General features: G+C 42.8%; 1 protein-coding gene across 5 annotated transcripts in view; it reads left to right on the top strand.

Annotated features, from left to right (window-relative positions):
- Positions 1-15,360, top strand: part of LOC148655348 (serine/threonine-protein kinase 38-like) — a 47,603-nt gene extending 32,243 nt beyond the window's left edge. For 4 of the 5 annotated variants that reach the window (XM_088645907.1, XM_088645910.1, XM_088645909.1 and 1 more), the window contains 13 exons: positions 2,892-3,031; positions 4,990-5,041; positions 5,636-5,758; positions 5,863-5,946; positions 6,156-6,279; positions 6,879-7,033; positions 8,027-8,129; positions 8,434-8,495; positions 10,968-11,085; positions 11,260-11,383; positions 11,939-12,034; positions 12,897-12,988; positions 13,416-15,360. In XM_088645907.1, the coding sequence (XP_088502033.1) occupies positions 2,892-3,031; positions 4,990-5,041; positions 5,636-5,758; positions 5,863-5,946; positions 6,156-6,279; positions 6,879-7,033; positions 8,027-8,129; positions 8,434-8,495; positions 10,968-11,085; positions 11,260-11,383; positions 11,939-12,034; positions 12,897-12,988; positions 13,416-13,543 (1,401 nt within the window). In that variant the 3' untranslated portion in view covers positions 13,544-15,360. Of the gene's footprint in view, positions 1-2,324; positions 2,347-2,891; positions 3,032-4,989; positions 5,042-5,635; positions 5,759-5,862; positions 5,947-6,155; positions 6,280-6,878; positions 7,034-8,026; positions 8,130-8,433; positions 8,496-10,967; positions 11,086-11,259; positions 11,384-11,938; positions 12,035-12,896; positions 12,989-13,415 lie in introns of those variants that run through there. The other variant, XM_088645911.1, reaches the window with a different exon arrangement.
- Positions 15,361-18,903: the final 3,543 nt, after the last annotated feature.

Genomic DNA, 18,903 nt, shown 5'->3' with positions numbered 1-18,903 from the left:
GTCATCACTGCGGGCATTAATGAAGTTTTCAACACATTTTAAGCAAAATGCAGTGTTGTAATTTCGGTGAAGTCACTTGCAGTTCTCAAAAAGGAAAACGCTGAACAGCTTTAACTACTTGTTCCCTCCCCATGTGTCTTTAATAAAAAACCAACAACAATGAAGCAGTGACAGGTGGGGACTGTAGGGAATTGTCTGATTACCTGGCCTCTTGGCGAACTCTGAAAACTTCAACCAGGCCACATTTCATTCATAGTTTTTCATTGTATCGCCTCCAGAGCTGCTGCAGACTGAGCCCTGCACTAGGTGTTCTGTTGCCTAGCAACGTGCGAGTGCTGACATCACCACTGAACAGTGATTAGAAAGGGAAAAGATCAACTACAAACGATAAGAGATGGAGAGGTCGGGCAGGTGTTCAAACCGGAGTTCCTAAATAAAAAAGGGGTACAGCTGTGATATTATTTCTGCAGATTCCTACGTGTGTGAAAAAGTTTTAATTCATTACTTTTTCTCTGATATGACCTTGCCAAAATCCTGCAGAAGACTTGTTTGGCACACTGGCTGAAAAAAAACACTGAGCTAGACTGTCAGTGACGTGTGCTAGGGTGCCATTATAAGGAGAATCCTCAAACAGAAGAGACTGAGCTACAGTCACAGCTAGGACAGAGGTGCAGATCTCTGCTAGCCAGGCCTGCGCACTCTGGAGCAGGAGCCTGGAGCACACAGCTAGGACAGAGGTGCAGATCTCTGCTATCCAGGCCTGCGCACTCTGGAGCAGGAGCTTGAAGCACACAGCTAGGACAGAGGTGCAGATCTCTGTTAGCCAGGGCTGGGCACTCTGGAGCAGGAGCTTGAAGCACACAGCTAGGACAGAGGTGCAGATCTCTGCTAGCCAGGGCTGGGCACTCTGGAGCAGGAGCTTGAAGCACACAGCTAGGACAGAGGTGCAGATCTCTGCTAGCCAGGCCTGTGCACTCTGGAGCAGGAGCCTGGAGCGCACAGCTAGGGCAGAGGTGCAGATCTCTGCTAGCCAGGCCTGCGCACTCTGGAGCAGGAGCCTGGAGCACACAGCTAGGGCAGAGGTGCAGATCTCTGCTAGCCAGGCCTGTGCACTCTGGAGCAGGAGCCTGGAGCGCACAGCTAGGACAGAGGTGCAGATCTCTGCTAGCCAGGGCTGGGCACTCTGGAGCAGGAGCTTGAAGCACACAGCTAGGACAGAGGTGCAGATCTCTGCTAGCCAGGGCTGGGCACTCTGGAGCAGGAGCTTGAAGCACACAGCTAGGACAGAGGTGCAGATCTCTGCTAGCCAGGGCTATGGGTAGATGCAGCAGAGAGATATTCTCTCTGGCAGAAGACCTTGGGACAGAGAATGGATTAGCAAGACTTGTCATTCAAAAGAGCTGGAACAAAACAAACTAGTCGATTATTTTTTGTAACGAATGATTTATAGGATTGCAAGGTGATTATGAATATGTGAATCTGCCTTTGCATCTTTCTCCTCAGCGTAGCTGTTATACCGTGCGATTCTGTGTTAGTGCTGGTTTTGTAAGCTTGAGAAAACCACGAGTGCTGTTAGGCTGTGGTATGGGTGTGTTTTCCTCTTGCAGATTATCAAAGAGCTTCCTCAGTTACAAAACTTTCTTGAGGAGCTATACGGTTATCTTAGTTCTGTGACTTGCCTGCCATTTCTTTATTTTTAGAATCTAGGTAAGGAAACCTAATATAACGCACAAGAACTTGATTGTTTTGTGTTAGAAGTGGGTTGAATACAAGTAAAAGAAAGAAATACTCCCAAGTTACCGTTACTGTAATAAAGTAGTTGCAATACCTATAAAAAACATTTAAAATCTAAATTGCACTCTTGCTGTACTTAGCTCAGTAATGATACTAAGATCTCCAGACTCTAGAAGATGTGTTCTAAGTTAGCGGGGCAGCCACTTGAGCAGAGCTTTCAAACTGCTTAAATAAAGAGTAATGTTGAGACGAACCGTTAGTATGTCCTCTGATCCCTGTCATGTTCTGCAAGAAGAATATCATCTCATGCCTTCAAATGTTTAGAGTCCCTCAGTGCAGACTTAAAGAAAGTTTTCATTTTGTTATCCCATATTCAATCAATAAAGGGGTATTGACTGCAAGTGCAGTTAGTGCTTATGTGTAAGATGAAGAGGTGTTGTGCAATTTAAGGGTCTCGGGTTAATTGTGGGGGGAGGTAACACCTAATGAAGGCTCCACAGCCGAAATGTTGTGTTTTCTCTTTTCTCTTTTCAGCATGGAATGAACCCCTTACCTGTTTCTTTGCAGCCTGTGCATGCTGACGCAGCTAGCTAATTGAATTATAATAACTGTGTACGTGTTGATGTCTTATGTTATTTATTTTGTAATGTATAATGTTAATACATTTTGGGATTATCTCCGTGTGTGAAACATAGCTGCTTGGATGCAAAGCAGATTTGTGTGAAATCGGACAAAGTGTTGTGGTATAGTACGTCAGTGTCCCACAGGTAACTAGACTCAGCTGTGACGTGTTTACCACATTCTGCTGCAAACAGCCACGCCTTGCCCAACTGAGCAGTGCTGTTATATAATACCCTGGCGGCAGAAACTGAGTTCGCCTTAACCCCTACATTACTTTGCACTGATCTGTGCTTCAGTGATGGATGTGACAAACGTGTTCAGGAGAGCCGACGATGCACATTAAAACATGAGGGGGAAAAAAGGGGTCAGTAAAGCGTCCAGGATTGCTTGACCTTTCACCTGTGACTTCCCTGGTGCCAGGAGGCTTCCAGTGATGTCAGGTGGGGGGCGCAGGCCGGTCTGTCTGCCCCCCGAGAGGAGGAAAGAAAGGTTCGGGTGGGCTCTGATAGGCCTCTCTGTGTTCCCCGTGGCTGCAGGCGAGTATGGCCATGACCGGAGGGACTCCAGCATCCTTTCCCATGAGCAATCACACGCGCGAGAGAGTGACGGTGGCCAAGCTGACGCTGGAGAACTTCTACAGCACCCTCCTCACGCAGCACGAGGAGCGGGAGATGAGGTAGGCCCCTGGTCTCGCGTGCCCCCACGCCCCCCCCCGTCTCCCCCCGGCACCCCCTGCTGTTCCTCCTCCACAGGAGCTCGAGAGCAACGGTGACAAAAGGTGTAAAGAGATGTTTTCCTGACTTACCCTGGAAGTGAAATCCCTGCGGGATGTGTTAACATCTTGCACTTTGTGTTTTATTCCTCGGTTAAAGAAATGGAGGCCTCTAAAATGGTCTGGGTAATAATTCAGGCTTGTCTGTCCCATAACCTGCAAGACCCTTCTCAAAAACATTGACCCCATCATTCCATTATGTAATATACTTCAGGTGTTTATTTTGTAACCTTTCTAGTTTAATTGCTTCTAAACGTTTTAATCATCACACCTGGCTATCTTATTCCCTCTGGGCATTTGAATATCCGCAAGCAGCACATGTCCCTGGGGTTTAAGAATGACTCATATATTGACAAGGCAGCTTTATCGACATCTAGCAGCTTTAAAGACTGCCTGAAGCTTCTGTAGACTTGTAACTCAAGACTTGGTCAGTATTTGGCCATAGATGTTCGTGTACTCATACTTGTCTAATTGTGTGAAAGAAGGCTCTTTATATAAGAGCTTGTGGACAGGTGGGCGCTGCCCCTTTAACAATCAACCGAGCAAAGACTCAGGGCTGGTCAGTCCCTGGATGGGAGACCTCTAGGAAAAACCAGGCTGCTGCTGTTAGTGGGTTTTGGTGAGCCAGTTGCTGGAATTCTTTCCTCTGCGCCAGCAGCTCGGTATCGGGGAGAGGATCGCTGTTCTATAGCAGGCACCATCCTCCAGAAGAAATATCAAATTAGGGCTCTGCCTGATTCGTCATTCAAAATCCCACAGGCGCTGTTCATAAGAGTAGGGGGTGTTAATCCTGCTGTCCAGGCCGAGCCTGGGCCTGGGAGAGCAGCTTCTTGCGCTTGTGTGATCTGCTGAGCAGATCTGAACAGACTCTCCACTACAGGATGAAGTGGTTCCCCTCCTCGAGCCTTGGAATCCTCTGCAATTTATCATTGTTACTTCTGTTACTAAGAGATTCCCTGTAAGCCAGATGTTTGATGTTGGCGCCTTGTTTCAGTTGACAATTGAAGCTGTTCCTATCACAGTGAATGCAAGAAGCTTTTTTTTAATTCTGCTCTTGCATGATATGCCTTTAAAAGTTAAATCGACATTTTTTTATATTTGTTTAATGTAGACAGTTTGGAATTGACTGACAGTTGGCCAACAATATTTTCTGCATATGACTTGAGCTTTTTGCAACCTATGTAACAACGGTTGTAGTTTTTTTGGTCAAATTATTGCAAAAAGTAGATGTTGGTTGAAGAATGAGGCACGTACACGGTTGTAGGATTAAGACTCTCAGGTGTTACAATATAAACATAAAAAATGTCCACTAATGCTACCCTAGTGTTGCTACTATTAAATCCTCTTTGACTGTTGATAGAGCTTAGTTTGCATGAGAAGAAACCAAGCCTGGCTTTAGCTACCTTGAGTTTACATGAGTAAGAATCTTAAAAGTGATCACGACTCAAACTTCATGAATCTGCCGACTTGGCATGGTACTTAATTTGTCACATTTACCACATGTAGCAATCAAATCTCATTGACTCATTATCATCATTATGTTAATCCATCTGGATTAATTGATTTTATAACAGTGACTAAAATTTCAATAATAGGAAGAGAAGACATTGAATTGTTTCTGCATAAAGAAGGAAGTCCATTGAAAACAGTATAAACTTTGCACAGCTTTGATATTTAAGCCTGGTTTGTAATCAATTTATACTGTTAATTAGTAGGTTAAGTAGATAGTAGTAATGAGTGGGTTGTAGATAAGTATTTTGTGTGGTCTGGAGTCTTTGACTGCAGTGCCATCTAGTGGCAAAATGTGTTTTCACCTTGCTTCATGAATTCTGCCATTTAATTGAATTGCATTTCCCCTGCAGGCAAAAGAAATTGGAAAAAGTAATGGATGAAGAGGGCTTAGCCGATGAGGAGGTAATGCACCTTTTCTGTTCTAAATAGTTTGGTTTTAAGTTCAGTTTTCTTAATATTTCTGTTATTCTGGGATACTAGTGTTTTATCTCATTCTGTCAAAACCAAACTAGAAAACATACCTGTTCCTCGTGCTGCCCTGGGGGAAGGTAAGTGTTTGAAATCCATTAGCAGCTCAAGTGGCAATTAGATATCAAACCAACATTGATTCAAGCCATCTACAAATGGAAAAATGGAATGGAAAAAAAATTGCCAAACAACACGCAATAATAACTTTCAGTGTTCTGAAACACTCACTCATTCTGAAAAAAAGTCTTTTACAGCTGGTGTAGTTATTATGAGCATTTTATTCCAGAGATGAATTGTCCTTGAAAATAAGAGTCGTTGGATCTTGAATTGTCCTTTTAAAAACAAAAAAAATGTATATATGTCCTCACAGCGAATGCAGGCCTGTGTGATTTGTTCTTCAAATCACATATTGATTTCCTGATAGGAGGTTATGGGGGAGGTGATGTCTGCGGTTGTCTTTTTCTAGCTGAGAGTAGGCTTTTGCATTTACTGAAATAACCTGCGTCGGCTGTTCTGTGACCCCTGCAGAAGAAGATGAGGAGGTCCCAGCACGCCCGCAAGGAGACCGAGTTCCTCCGCCTCAAGAGGACGAGGCTGGGGCTGGATGACTTCGAGTCCCTGAAGGTCATCGGGAGGGGAGCCTTTGGAGAGGTCTGTCCTCTGCCGGGCGCTCAGATTCTCAGTGCTGTGATTCCAGTATTTCTCTCTCCATGTAAGCGAGCTGCTCCAATGTGTCACCACCTGTGTTGCTGCAGGTACGTCTAGTGCAAAAGAAGGACACGGGCCATATCTATGCCATGAAGATTCTGAGGAAAGCGGACATGCTGGAGAAAGAGCAGGTATGAGGAGTGCCGTACTTCCTACTCCATGCCATTTCATACAATTTAGTTCAGGAAAGTTTGAACCTCGTTTTTAACTCCAAAGGTTTTGTTCAGGTCTATGAAGTGATTTGTGGTGTAAAGCCATTTTTTTCAATCTTCATGGTAAAAAAGAATTACATTGTAAGTTAAGTCTTTATTCTTTTTTTCCCCCCCCTCACCTTGTCTAGGTGGCTCATATCCGGGCTGAGAGAGATATTCTTGTGGAGGCTGATGGCGCCTGGGTTGTGAAGATGTTTTACAGCTTTCAGGACAAAAGAAACCTCTACCTCATAATGGAGTTTCTTCCTGGAGGTGAGGGATATGAAGCTGGGGCCGCGGGCGTGGTCTGCGAGGGGAGTCCAGTTCCGGTCTTGAGGGCCAGTGTGTCAGTGGGACGGAGCTTTTTAAAGCAGCAGCGAATGAAGAGCTGGGAGAAGCCGTTAAATTGGTCTAGTTGAGCCAGTAACCAGGTTTATCTTCAGCTGAATTGGAATTAAAACCTGCTGACCAGCCCAGCTGTGGACACCAGGGGTTGTCTACCCCTGGTCAACAGACACCAACCAAAGCAGTGTGACTGTGCGTATGACCACACTGCTCTGTTCACAATGTGCTTTTTTGTGTCTATTGCTGGTGGGGAACGCAGATTTCTTTGTCAGATTAAATGAAAAATTATTTATTTGGAAATTGATTTTTTAAAAGATTTTTAGTATATACTGTAGCTTCTGGAAACACAGTTTTTTATATTAAGCATGTAAATTACTGGAAGCTTGCTCTGTGTTGTTTTTGACATTGCTTAGATTTCAGAATGAAGTCATTTAGTCTGTAAAGACCTAGCACACATTTTATATAGTGAGACATTAAAAACCGCTATTTAAGGAAAACCGAACTCCTGTTGCCCTCTGTCTGTGCAGGAGATATGATGACTCTGCTGATGAAGAAGGATACCCTGTCAGAGGAAGAGACCCAGTTCTACATTGCTGAGACTGTGCTGGCTATAGATTCCATACATCAGCTGGGGTTCATTCACAGAGACATTAAACCAGATAACCTCCTACTGGATGCCAAAGTAAGGAGCATGATGCATTGGCTTAGTTTTGGATATTTTGCATTTCTGTTGGATAGTTGCGCCTGGGTTTCCTTCAATGATCTGATGGTGATCTGTGCAGCAACATCTTTGTCACACAAGCCTTTATCCACCACCCTGGCTAATTAGTTGGAGAATTGTCTCATAAGGCTAATTTCTTCAATGGTTAATTATAATATGATTCTCATTGAATAAAATAAGTTTCTTTAAAAATAAAATACAGTATCCCTATACAATTCCTGACATCAGACTTAGAACTTTTAAATATCTATCTGTTCAGCCAGGATTACAAATACATAAAATACTCTTCGGTAATTAACATATACAAAAGTTCATTTTCCTGAAGGCTTACTTAACAGTTGAGTGAATTCATTTTTGTCTCAATATGAGTGACCTGTAAAATATACTTCGAAAATAACTAGTATTGTTAACAACAGGTGTTGCAACAAATTATAAAATGGCATATCTTAATTATGGTTCGGAAGAGACCATTACCTTAATAAAGGAAGGTTGTAACTAGTTTGTTATAGTACTTCATTCCTTAAAGAAGATAAGGTTACAAACTAGAGCCCATTTAGTTAATTAAGCTCGTTTTTCTTGGATGAATTATCATCTAACACCTTAACCAGCCTTGTTTTGAAAGAAGCTTCAGCATGGCTGGGCAGCTTGTTCCAACCCCCACAGACGTGCCTCCTGTTCTTGGTTTCAACCGCACCTCTCTCTGGTGTTCATTAGTGTGCTCTGGATTGTGTTTCACAGTTGGTTTTAAAGAAGGCCGCCTGTTTGACTTTATCAAGGCCTTTGAGGATGAATGGGTGAATGTCTCCTCATAGTCTGCTCTGAAAAATAAATGTTTAGTCTGTTGAAACATAAATGCTTTTTTTAAATGTTAATATCACAAATGGGAAGGTGACTACAAACATTTTATTTTACGGTCTTTCAATACTGGATTTAATAACCTGTCCTTTTTTACAGGGACATGTCAAGCTGTCTGACTTTGGTCTGTGCACAGGGCTGAAGAAAGCACACAGAACAGAGTTCTACAGAAATCTCACTCACAATCCACCCAGCGATTTCAGTATGTTGTCATATGGTCTTGGCATGTAATGAGGATTATACTAACATACCTTTGTTATACTTTGTGTATTGTGGATCAAGATTAAATCTGTTGTTTAAAGACTAATTTTGTAACACCACCTTGGTCTTCTAATCAGTAATGTGTTCATATTTTGTTATAAGGAAGGGGTTGAGATCTGAAGATCTACTCATTCTCTCTCTGGATCAAAAAACATAGTTGGGGATTTATTTAATATTTTGTGTTCAGCTATTTGAGCGTTCTGTCTATTGTTAATGGTTGTACTAAAGGGAGCTTTTTCCTGCAGCATTTCAGAACATGAACTCAAAACGAAAAGCTGAGACATGGAAGAAGAACAGGCGACAGCTGGTGAGTTCAGTTCTGAAACGTCACAATGTCATTTTTTGGTGAAATAAACTGCTCCACTTTTTCCTAACATTTAAATCTGCATGCGTGTTATTAAGGCAAGGGTTAATGTTAGGTATTTATTTTGATCTACCAGCCAATTCCCAATTTGTAGTGTCCGCAAAACCAGAGCACTTGAGGCAACAAAAAAAAAAAGTATCCGTGTGGAATTGAGACTTGCTTGTCTTCTCCCAAACAGACACCAGGGCTCCTCAATGGGTGGGCTGTGGCCTGAATGTGGCCCTCAGACGACAACCCACTGGCCCATCCACAGTCTTGTATACATGCATGTCTTGGTCTAGAACTTACATCAAAAAGAAAAATATTCAAAAGAAAAATCCAAATTTTAACATCCTATGTCATATCGTGGTTGATACCATTTCTTTGTGTACCTGACAAAATTGTGTGCATTATGCATTAGTAGTGTGTTCCTCAGCGTGCATACCTCATACAGTCTGGGCTCTCTCAGTTCTGCTTTCAGTAGTATTGTGTGTGCACTGTGTGTGCTCTGCACGAGTACCTCTGTGCTTGTGGTGGTGCTTTAGTTTTGAAAGCTGAATAAATGTGTTTTTTCCCCCGTTGGCCCGAATGGGGAACATTGGCTGGTGCGATTCCAGCAGCCGCAGTTTGCAGTCCCTAGCAAAGGCGCCGCACTTCTGCTCCCTGCGCAGGAATGTGGTGATGAGCAGCAGCAGCTCTGACTCCGCGTTTCTATATGTCCAGCAGAGGCCAACGTGCTCTTGCTGCATGTGCCTGGGTTTGAACAATGAAGGAACGTGCTGGATGGGCTGAATGGGTCACCCTGTTCTGGAAGTCATGTCATGTCGTGCTGCAGCTTGGAAACTGAGGGGAAGCTTTTAAAGGGAGTTTTAAATATTCCTCCACTGAAATATGTTTTAAGCTATATTGAGGAGGTTGGTGGTGTACAGTAGTGATTACAAGAAAAGGTTCTCTTCTTCCTTTTTTTTCCCAGTCTATTTTTTTCGGCCTTGACGCTGATAATAGGGAAGGAGCCTTCTGACAATCAGAACTAAAGCTGGCAGGTTTACATGTGGTAGGACACTGCGCTCACTTGGGCTTCAGCAGTGCCAGCGTGTGAACAGAGTGGTATAATATGCACTGTGTAACAATTGTACTACTCCATATTCTGCATGTGTCCAATGAACTATCACATGTTCACGATCAGTAAATTAACATACTGTCGCGTGAGGTTACTGAAGTCTCGGGCACGCTGGTGTAAGGGGAGCAGGGCTTGGAAGATGTCCTTAACTATTTGCAGAGACAGGTAGGACCAGGCAGATGAGAGAACTACATGTCAGGCCTGTACTGCTCCACAGCCCTCCATACCCCATGCATGAGCTGGGGTACCCTTACCTCTCCATACACCTGCATGAGCTGGGGTGCCCATTCCCCTCCATGAGCAGGGGTACCCATTCCCCTCCATACTCCTGCATGAGTTCCTCCACTCATTCCTCAAGGCCGCCTGGGATTGGGGGCAGCACCTGGTTCAGCTACCAGTTGCTCTCGTCTCGTCTCCCATCCTGCGGCTTCCTGCCCTGGGGTCCGGCCTCTCCTGCCCCCAGGAGGAGGGGAGAGCTGAGCACTTCAATAATAAGTATTATTCCTGTAGCTATATCTGCAGCTGTATCACCCTGCAACTTGCAACTGGTAACGCCCTTAAGCTCAGCAAGTGTGAGCCTGGCCAGTACCTGGATGGGCGATTCTGGGAAAAGCTAAGACTGCTGCTGGAAGTGTTGTTAGTGGGGCCAGTAGGGGGTGCTCATTCCGTGGTCTTTGTCAGTCCTTAAATCCCAGTATAGTGACTATACTGTACTGTAAAAAAGTTGCCGTCCTTTGAATGAGAATTAAAACTGAGGTCCTGACTCTCTGTGGTCATTAAAAATCCCAGGGCGTTTCTCGAAAAGAGTAGGGGTGTTACCCTGGCTTCCTGGCCAAATTTCCCCCTGGCCTTTACCAATCACTGACTCCTAATAACCCCCATCTCTGAATTGGCTTTGTTACACTGGTTTGCTCCTCACTGATAGCAGAGTGTTGTGAGCGTAATGGTGCACTCTGGTTGTCGTCTCATAATCCAGGTGGTGGGGGGGATCCCCATTGCCTGTAAAGTGCTTTGGGTGGAGTGTCCAGAAGTGGAATTATGTATTATTATCCTTGCTATAGCACCACCTGGATGATACAGCAGCAGCCAAAGTGCGCCAGTACTGTCCCCAGTACCCTCACCTATCAGTGGGGAGAACAGAGTGAGGAAGCCAGTTCACCTCCACACGGTATAGAATTAGTGTTCAGTAATCCAGGTTGTGGAAAAATGTGGAAATTGATATTGAGAGAGTAGGGGATGCAATGCAATTAATTTAACAGGTTTCTCCTTGCTTGAAAGAACATCTGAATGAATGTCATTTTTTGTTTTTGTTACAGGCATATTCTACTGTGGGAACTCCAGATTACATTGCACCTGAGGTGTTCATGCAGACAGGGTATAACAAACTGTGTGACTGGTGGTCTCTGGGAGTTATCATGTATGAAATGCTCATAGGTAAGTTTGTTTCATACTGTTCTAGTAAGAATGCTGAAGAGGGGGGAGGAATCCTATCAGGTGAAAGCAAGTGCTAATGCGTCTGACAGTGTGCATCAATATAGTGTTGTGAGGCAGTTTACTTATTTTGATATTTTTATCCCAAACCACTTATTCTTTGTTGTTGTTTTTCAGGATATCCTCCATTCTGTTCTGAAACACCTCAAGAAACGTACAGAAAAGTCATGAACTGGAAGGAGACTCTTGTCTTCCCTCTGGAAGTGCCCATCTCAGAGAAGGCAAAAGACATGATTTTAAGGTTTGTGCTCTATGGGATAAGACATGCTCTAGTAATTATACATGGGGAAAAAAAAATAGTAGTATGTGAGGTTATGCTGATTGTTTACCACGTGTATCAGGGCTCATTGTGAACCTCAAACAGAGTGACTGAGACATAATCTGATGATAAATTGGATTGTGTTGAATGCACCTGAGCCGGGAGAGGATTTCCTTGCCTGCAGGGGTGCTTGGTCTGTGGACTGGGTCTAGATGGGGTCTGAGACACTGATCACATCCTGGCAGGAGACGGTGATAAATATACTTGCAAATAACTGGCATTGATCTGAATTTTCCTGCAAGTAGAGGATTTTGTTTTTCAGTTTTCTTTCTTCCAAAAGTCCAATTTTCTGTTGCAATTCCATTATTGCTACAGTAAACAGAATCTAGTATCTGTACATGGTACTGTTAAACAAGCTCTGTTCACCATGTGGAAATCCCTGAGAATTGATTGCAGTTTCTCTTACTAAAAGTAATAAAAAAACAGCTTAATGTTGTGTGTTCATGAAAATCAATTTTCTGCTGATGATTCTTTTAGGTTTTGTACTGATGCAGAGAACAGAATTGGTGCCACAAGTGTGGAAGAAATTAAGAGCCATCCATTCTTTGAGCCAGTTGACTGGGAACACATAAGGTATTTGTCATGCATGCATGCACTGCGTTCAGCACAGTGGCTTTTAGCTGTTAGTGTATGGATTTAAATGTAGGTTTTTCATTGTACGTTTCATTTCACACCTCTCTACACCTATCCTGACTTCACCCCTCCTGACTGGCCTCTCTGTCTGTCCCCTGCTCCCGCCCCTCGCTCCTCCTCTCTCCCAGCCTTTCTTCTCCCACTACATTACCTTTGCTGTCTGCCCTGTCTTTCTCACACCTGAAGAAGGCACCACGGCCGAAACGTTGTGTTTTTGTTCTTCTCTTTTCAGCATCGAAAACCTACACAAACCTTTGCAACCTACACATGCTGACACAGCCACCCACCTGATTTAAATGTATTAATATTTGTTACACTTACACAAAAAGTGTGTTTTATTAGCTGATTGTAAAATTATGATAACTCTTTTAACGACAAAACATTGTGCCTAAAAATTTATAGTAAAATAAAATTTCACAAACATACCAGGATTGCCACTGTCGCTGAGCTGCATGTGCAGGAAGTCCTTCTGACCTCTCGAGTCCTTAATGGGGTTAAAATCTATCGTCTTCACCTGATATCCTTGCTTTGAGTTCTGCTCTTTGCTTTCTGCTGAAACTCCCATTATAAACCACTACTAATAATCATGGGCTTATAATGTTTTTTACAAACTGTTCTTAAGGAGTATTCATTTTGAATGGTTTATGAAGGAGTCAGGGTGGTGGTTTTTAGCTTCATTTAAGTAAGGTGTTACATGTATTTTACAATGGAGAGCAGAGTTCAGAAACCAAGTTTTTAGGGTGCCTGTCAAATGCTGTGGAGGATCCTATTGTAAATGCATCACTACCCCCTCTTTTTTTAGGGAAAGGCCAGCTGCCATTTCCATTGAAATCAAAAGCATCGATGACACATCGAACTTTGACGAATTCCCTGAATCGGACATCCTCCAGCCTGGTAAGAGCCCTTCCTAACTTTCTTATACATCTGAATTTTAGAAGAACTTGAAGAGTTTTAACTGGGAGTTATTGATGGGGAAAAGAAACACATTTCTTATGTGAGAAGTCTTGATGAGTCCATTTGTAGAAAATTCTTGGCTTCTCTCCTCATTTTTTAATTTTATTAATCACAATGCAGGTAGGTACTTTTATCAAACCTAATGTGCAGTTTGAGGAACTAATCTTTAGTTTTGCATGATATTTGTTCAATGTTTCTTGGTGAGATTCAGGTTTTACTGCCTAAATATTTCCCCAGTTCCTATAATCAATTAACCCTGCACCACACCCTGAATTTTCTGTCTCCTACTAAAGGTGTCTTTATAAAAATGAGTTTAAATAAATGAGAAATGTCATTTTTCAGTAGTATTGATTGTCTCCTCTTTCAGTGGTAAATGCAACAGAGCCAGACTACAAATCAAAGGACTGGGTTTTCCTGAACTACACCTACAAGAGGTTTGAAGGACTGACTCAAAGAGGCACCATCCCTTCCTACATGAAAGCAGGGAAGCTGTGAGCTCTGGAGGGGAGGAGATGGACCTTTTTAAGCTGCAGTGCCTGAGCCACTCAGCAGTTCTCAGTATTGGTACACTGAGAGACTCCTGGAGACAATGGAGAATATCAATACAAACCCCGAAATTCTACAGGATTAGAATTTCCAAAGACTACTGAAGAGGCTCCTTTATTTTGAGTTGGCAGAGCCAGCAGCTGTTCTCTTGTGATTTTTTTTCCCCCATCTTTGATTTTGTTCTGTGTTCTGGGACTGTAGAGGTACTGGAGTAAGTTAAACATATCCGTTTATCTTTCTTGCGCCCGTGTATAGGGTTCTTCAGGGTGTGATTCTGGGTTTTATCTGTACTGTATCTGTATGTAAAGCACTAAAACACGCAGTCTCCATTTTCACTTCCACATGACCCAGTGCGATGACCGGCAGGCAAGATCAGTGACTGCTCGTGTTCAAGCTACGAGCCTCCCCTGGCAGCGCAGTTGGGAAGTGGTATGTGAGTGGGTTACACCTTCAGAATAGGGGCCCATTTCACCTTAATTTGGGGCTTTTTTTCAGCATGATTTCAATCAGAAACAACTGAGTTGGTTGCTGAAGAATATGTAGACTTTTATCACCTTTTATTTATTTATTTTAAATGTATAGAATGATTCAATATGCTGCATCAATGAAATATGCAAGTAGAACATTGTGAGGAAAAGAGCTTTTTAAGCAGTTTTTTTTCTTTGTTTTCTTTGAAACTGGTTTATTGGAAATGATAAATTCCGATTGCCCGTTGTTTCATTCCCTCCACAGTGGGTGAATGGGAGACTCGGTTTCTGTCACTTTATAAGAGAACGGGAAGTTTTGATGTGTAAAAGTCACTGCAAGTAAGTTTATTTCTCTCTCCCGCATAACAGAATCCAGGGTTTTTACAGTAAACTAGGACAGACAGCAAGCTATGACTAAGCCCTAAAAGGTACCAATTATTTTAACAGATCACTTGCGTTTTCAACCTGTAATGTCAACTTCAGTCCTCATCTACCAGGGTAAATGTATGTTTTTTTCCACTACAAGTTGTCACTAAAAATGTAAAAACAAGGGAATTGTATTATTTTGTATAGATCAATGTTAAACAATATACCTCTTGTTTGAATAGATGAAGCTCAGAGTTATACAAAACAGGTTTGAAAATTAAAAAAAGTTTACATTGCTTAATCCATTTATACATACCGTATTTCAAACACTGGTATAAAATATGTTTGTCTTGTTATCTTCCAGATTTGATTTGAAGGTACTTCCTGGTTTATTCTAAGATTTTCCTCTGCTTAAATGTGTACTGTATGGCTGTTTAGCATTCAGGTCATGATTTAAGTTTTGCAGAGTGATCATTAGCCAGCTAAGCAATCAAAAATGACATTATATATTAAGCTGAGGCAACTCCGTAATATGGCGGTGTTGTTTAAAGAGAGCTTAGTCCTTATTGTACAGACTGGGATACATTATGGCATTATGGGCTCATTGTTTTATGTACATTTTCATCTAGGTTTTAAACTATTACTTGTAATTGTTCATTTTGTTCTACAACTGCATGTTCCATGTCCATGCATACACTGCCCATAAACAATGTTTTGCTTTTGTAGAGCGTAAAGGGACAGACTAATAAGAACTTCAAACACTGTAGCAAAGAATTTTTTTTATTTTTAATATGTTTAGGATGAGGGGAACTGTATAGCAGGGAATTTAAATAATATATTTACCTGGCAGCTGGATTGCTTTCCTGTTTGCTGGAGTTTAACATAAGTTATGGTGGAAACTCCAAAAAATAAAATACTTTCAAGTATGCCAAATGCCTAAATGTTTTTCTTTTATATATACACTATTTTGTTATCCATGTTGGCACGCTCTGACTGCTAGATGTTTAGACAGAACAGTTGCTGTGTTCAGAAGATAGACGTGTGTGAAGGTGAGTGTGCATGGTGGTGCATCTCTGCATTAGAGGAGTTTGGCTACATTTTAGTGTTTCAGTTCTGTTAAATCATATGATCTATGATTTAACGGCCTGTACCAAAGATGGAAGAGGAGGGAGGCCTATTTGAATACATGTGCTTAGACCTGAAATGGTTCATATTTTCAGTGTCAAATGAAGAAATGCATGCTATGAAAATGCTGTTTTAAATATTCTTATTTTTAGTTAAAGCCTACTATGATTTAATGTGAGCTACATTGCAGGTTTGAAAAGCCTTTTGATTTAAGGGGGAACTGCAACAATGTATTTATATTTCGGGGTTAGAAAGAAACGGCATTGATGAGTGCATTTCAGACCACTATGGAAGTAAAATGCAGGAAGGGCCGCTTCACGTCGCGGTTCATGGGAACTCTCGCTCCCGCACAAGACCAGCAGTTTACGACTAAACGCGCTTCCACAACGTTCACGTTTCGTGCTCCTTTGAAATTTGTAATGTCTTTCTATGCCATCAATCAGTGCCAAAATCAATGCGTTTATTCCGTTAGTGAGATTTAATAACCAGTCAGAGATTGGGACAGCAGTTCCTCTTTAATACTCCGCAACACATTTCTGAAGCCCGGGGCTCCTCGTCTCGCTCTCTGAGACCCAAGTGTTCTTGGTTTTGTTCTAGCTCACCCCTGACATCAGTTAACTGCTTGTCACTTTTAATCGGACCTAAACTTTAATATTTTTTATGCATAATAGCATGAATCCTTTTAAAATGTATTCTTAAAGCTTTTGTATTAAACTGGAATTCTATACTAATTTACTAGTTTATGGCTAAACACAATTGCTTTATTCTGGAACTGGTCCAGCCACATCCTTAAGTGCTTTATTCACAAGCCCTTGAGCAAGGCCACCCCATGGTGAAGATCTGACGGGAGCTCATGGAGAATATCACGAGATCTGATGGAATCGCACTGAAAATATAATGATAGCTTTGACCTAATCCATCCCCTGTTGAAGATCTCAGGGGAGTTAATGGAGAACATTGTGCCAAGGCTGCCATTTTTAAATGGAAACTCTCAGACAAAACAAGAACACTTGTGTTATGTGGCACACTGCAACTGAACACTTGTTTACACTGTAGCTGATTGGATTGTTCTAAAACCATTTACAGTCCTTCACCTTGGCAGTCAAATGCAGGAAATGCAAATTCATATTAAAAAAAATATTAACAATACATTTGGGGAAAACATGAAAAACTGTCAGAAAACATGATCCAGATGAGCAAAAGCTTGTTACTTGTTCTCTTAGGTAGAAGGTGTACTACATAGGCTGGTTTTAATGGTAAGATAACATCACTTTATTAGCCCTATACAATTTCTTGCATTAGGAATTTGTCTTTTCCCATACCCCAGCTTGCTCTCCATAAGACACAGACAGGGAGAGACACTTGAGGGTCAGAGGGCAGGGTCAGCCATTGTACAGCGCCCCTGGAGCAGTTGGGGTTCAGGGCCTTGCTCAGGGGCCCAATGGAGTACGATTTCTCTGCTAGCCGCAGGATTTGAACCGGCAACCTTCCAGCCACAGGTGCAGATCCTTAGCCACAGAGCCATCGCTCAGTTCTGTATATAACTGTATATAACCTGGCATAATTTAAGATGTCCAGAATGGTTTCTACACAGACGCACACGCAGTTGCACCAGGGCCAATTCTCCCTGAAGCCAAGTGATGTTTGGCTTGTCTTTAGACTGTTGGAGAGCGCCATGTGAACACGGAGAGAACGTGCAAGCTCCACACAGACAGCACCCAGGTCCAGAATTGAACCCGGGGCTGCAGTGCTGTGAGACAGCAATGCTAACCACTGCTCATCCAGGCTCTAATCTTCAATAGGTAAATTGATGAAAGCATTTAGAAGAAATAACAATCTATCTGAAGACACATTCACGCAGCAAGGCGTTTCCTTGGACAATTTGCGTGAAGTACCTCCCTGAAATGTTACAGCAGGGGCCTCCCATCTAGGAGTGGAACCTATGGCTCCTCCAGCCCAGCGCTACTCTTCCCTGCTGCCCTTCTTTCATCATCTGAGTGGCTCCCAGGTGAGTTTAAAATTGGTGAAAGTGTGTAAAGTTACTACAGCAGATGAGATGAGTTGTGCCAAAGTGTTTATTTCCAAAGGAAAGTGCCATTATCGATTGAAGGGCAGCGAGCTGCCGTGCATGTTAACAATATCTTTTTTTACCTTACCTTTCTCTCTACCTAAAGCAACAATTACTCAGCAGAAGCATACCGTAAATGAGATTCAATAATGCTTGGTTACAACTTTAGATCCGACCAACTGAATTTCGGGATACAGATACCGCGCGGTGCACCGCGCCACCTAGGCCCCCCGAGAGTTTCTGAAAAAAAGAATTTCAGATAGGAGCAAAACACCACAAGTCCTAAACCTGACTTGGGCCCCAGAATCCAGCGCTGAGCTTAACAATGGTTTAATTAGAGTGTGAATGCTAACCTTAACCTTACCTGGGGTGTCAACTGAGCATTTCTGCGATCTCTATCCGAGCCTCTCTGGGCATCGGATTTAGACATTTTCCCCGAAACCAAAAAGTATAAGTGGGAAACAATCAAGGCCATTGATCAAAGCCCGTGAAACGGAATGAGACTCAATAATGCTTGGTTAGAACTTCGGGATTTTTACATGTTCCCCACACCAGGGGGCGCTTCTCGATCTCTTGGCTCAGATCACAAAGTACGTGGCCTGACCGCGGCCTGGCGGCTGGGCTGGAGGAGAGGAGTTGATGGCTGTGAGCTCCTCTGTTGGAGTTTCTGAGATGTCGGCCGCCGAGGGACGCGCGGGTCCGGAGGTGACTGGGAATCCTGCGTCGAGAGAAGGACAGCTGAGGGACACAGTCCGGGTTATCCTGAAGGATCGTGAGAAGAAGGACTTGTTGGACAGACGGACTTTTTGGATTTGGAGAAGATGGATGTTTTTTGTTTACAAGACTGTGGCTCAGGATCTGCGTCTGTGGCTGGAAGGTTGCCGGTTCAAATCTCGCAGCTGGCAGAGGAATCCTACTCCGTTGGCCCCCTGAGCAAGGCCCTTAACCCCAACTGCTCCAGGGGTGCTGTACAATGGCAGACCCTGTGCTCTGACCCCAAGCTTCTCCCTGTCTGTGTCTCATGGAGAGCAAGCTGGGGTATGCGAAAAGACAAATTCCTAATGCAAGAAATTGTATAGGGCTAATAAAGCAACATTATTATATTATTATAAAGGCGTTTTGGATGTTACTTTTGCTTCTAATGAACTTTGTGTTTTGGTTTGGAGGAAATTGGAGAATGTGGAACCATTGAATTTGTTTTTGTTTGAGCCACTTTTTGTTAGAGAATCAAGACCTTTGTTTGTTCAGTTATTTAATCCTTTTGTTCCAGAGGTCGATATTGT

Source organism: Lepisosteus platostomus, chromosome 9 (genome assembly GCF_059453375.1).
Source record: "Lepisosteus platostomus isolate fLepPlt1 chromosome 9, fLepPlt1.hap1, whole genome shotgun sequence".
Taxonomy (NCBI): Eukaryota; Metazoa; Chordata; class Actinopteri; order Semionotiformes; family Lepisosteidae; genus Lepisosteus; species Lepisosteus platostomus.
Note: the sequence above shows the minus strand (reverse complement) of the source record. Positions and strands in the feature narration are given on the sequence as shown.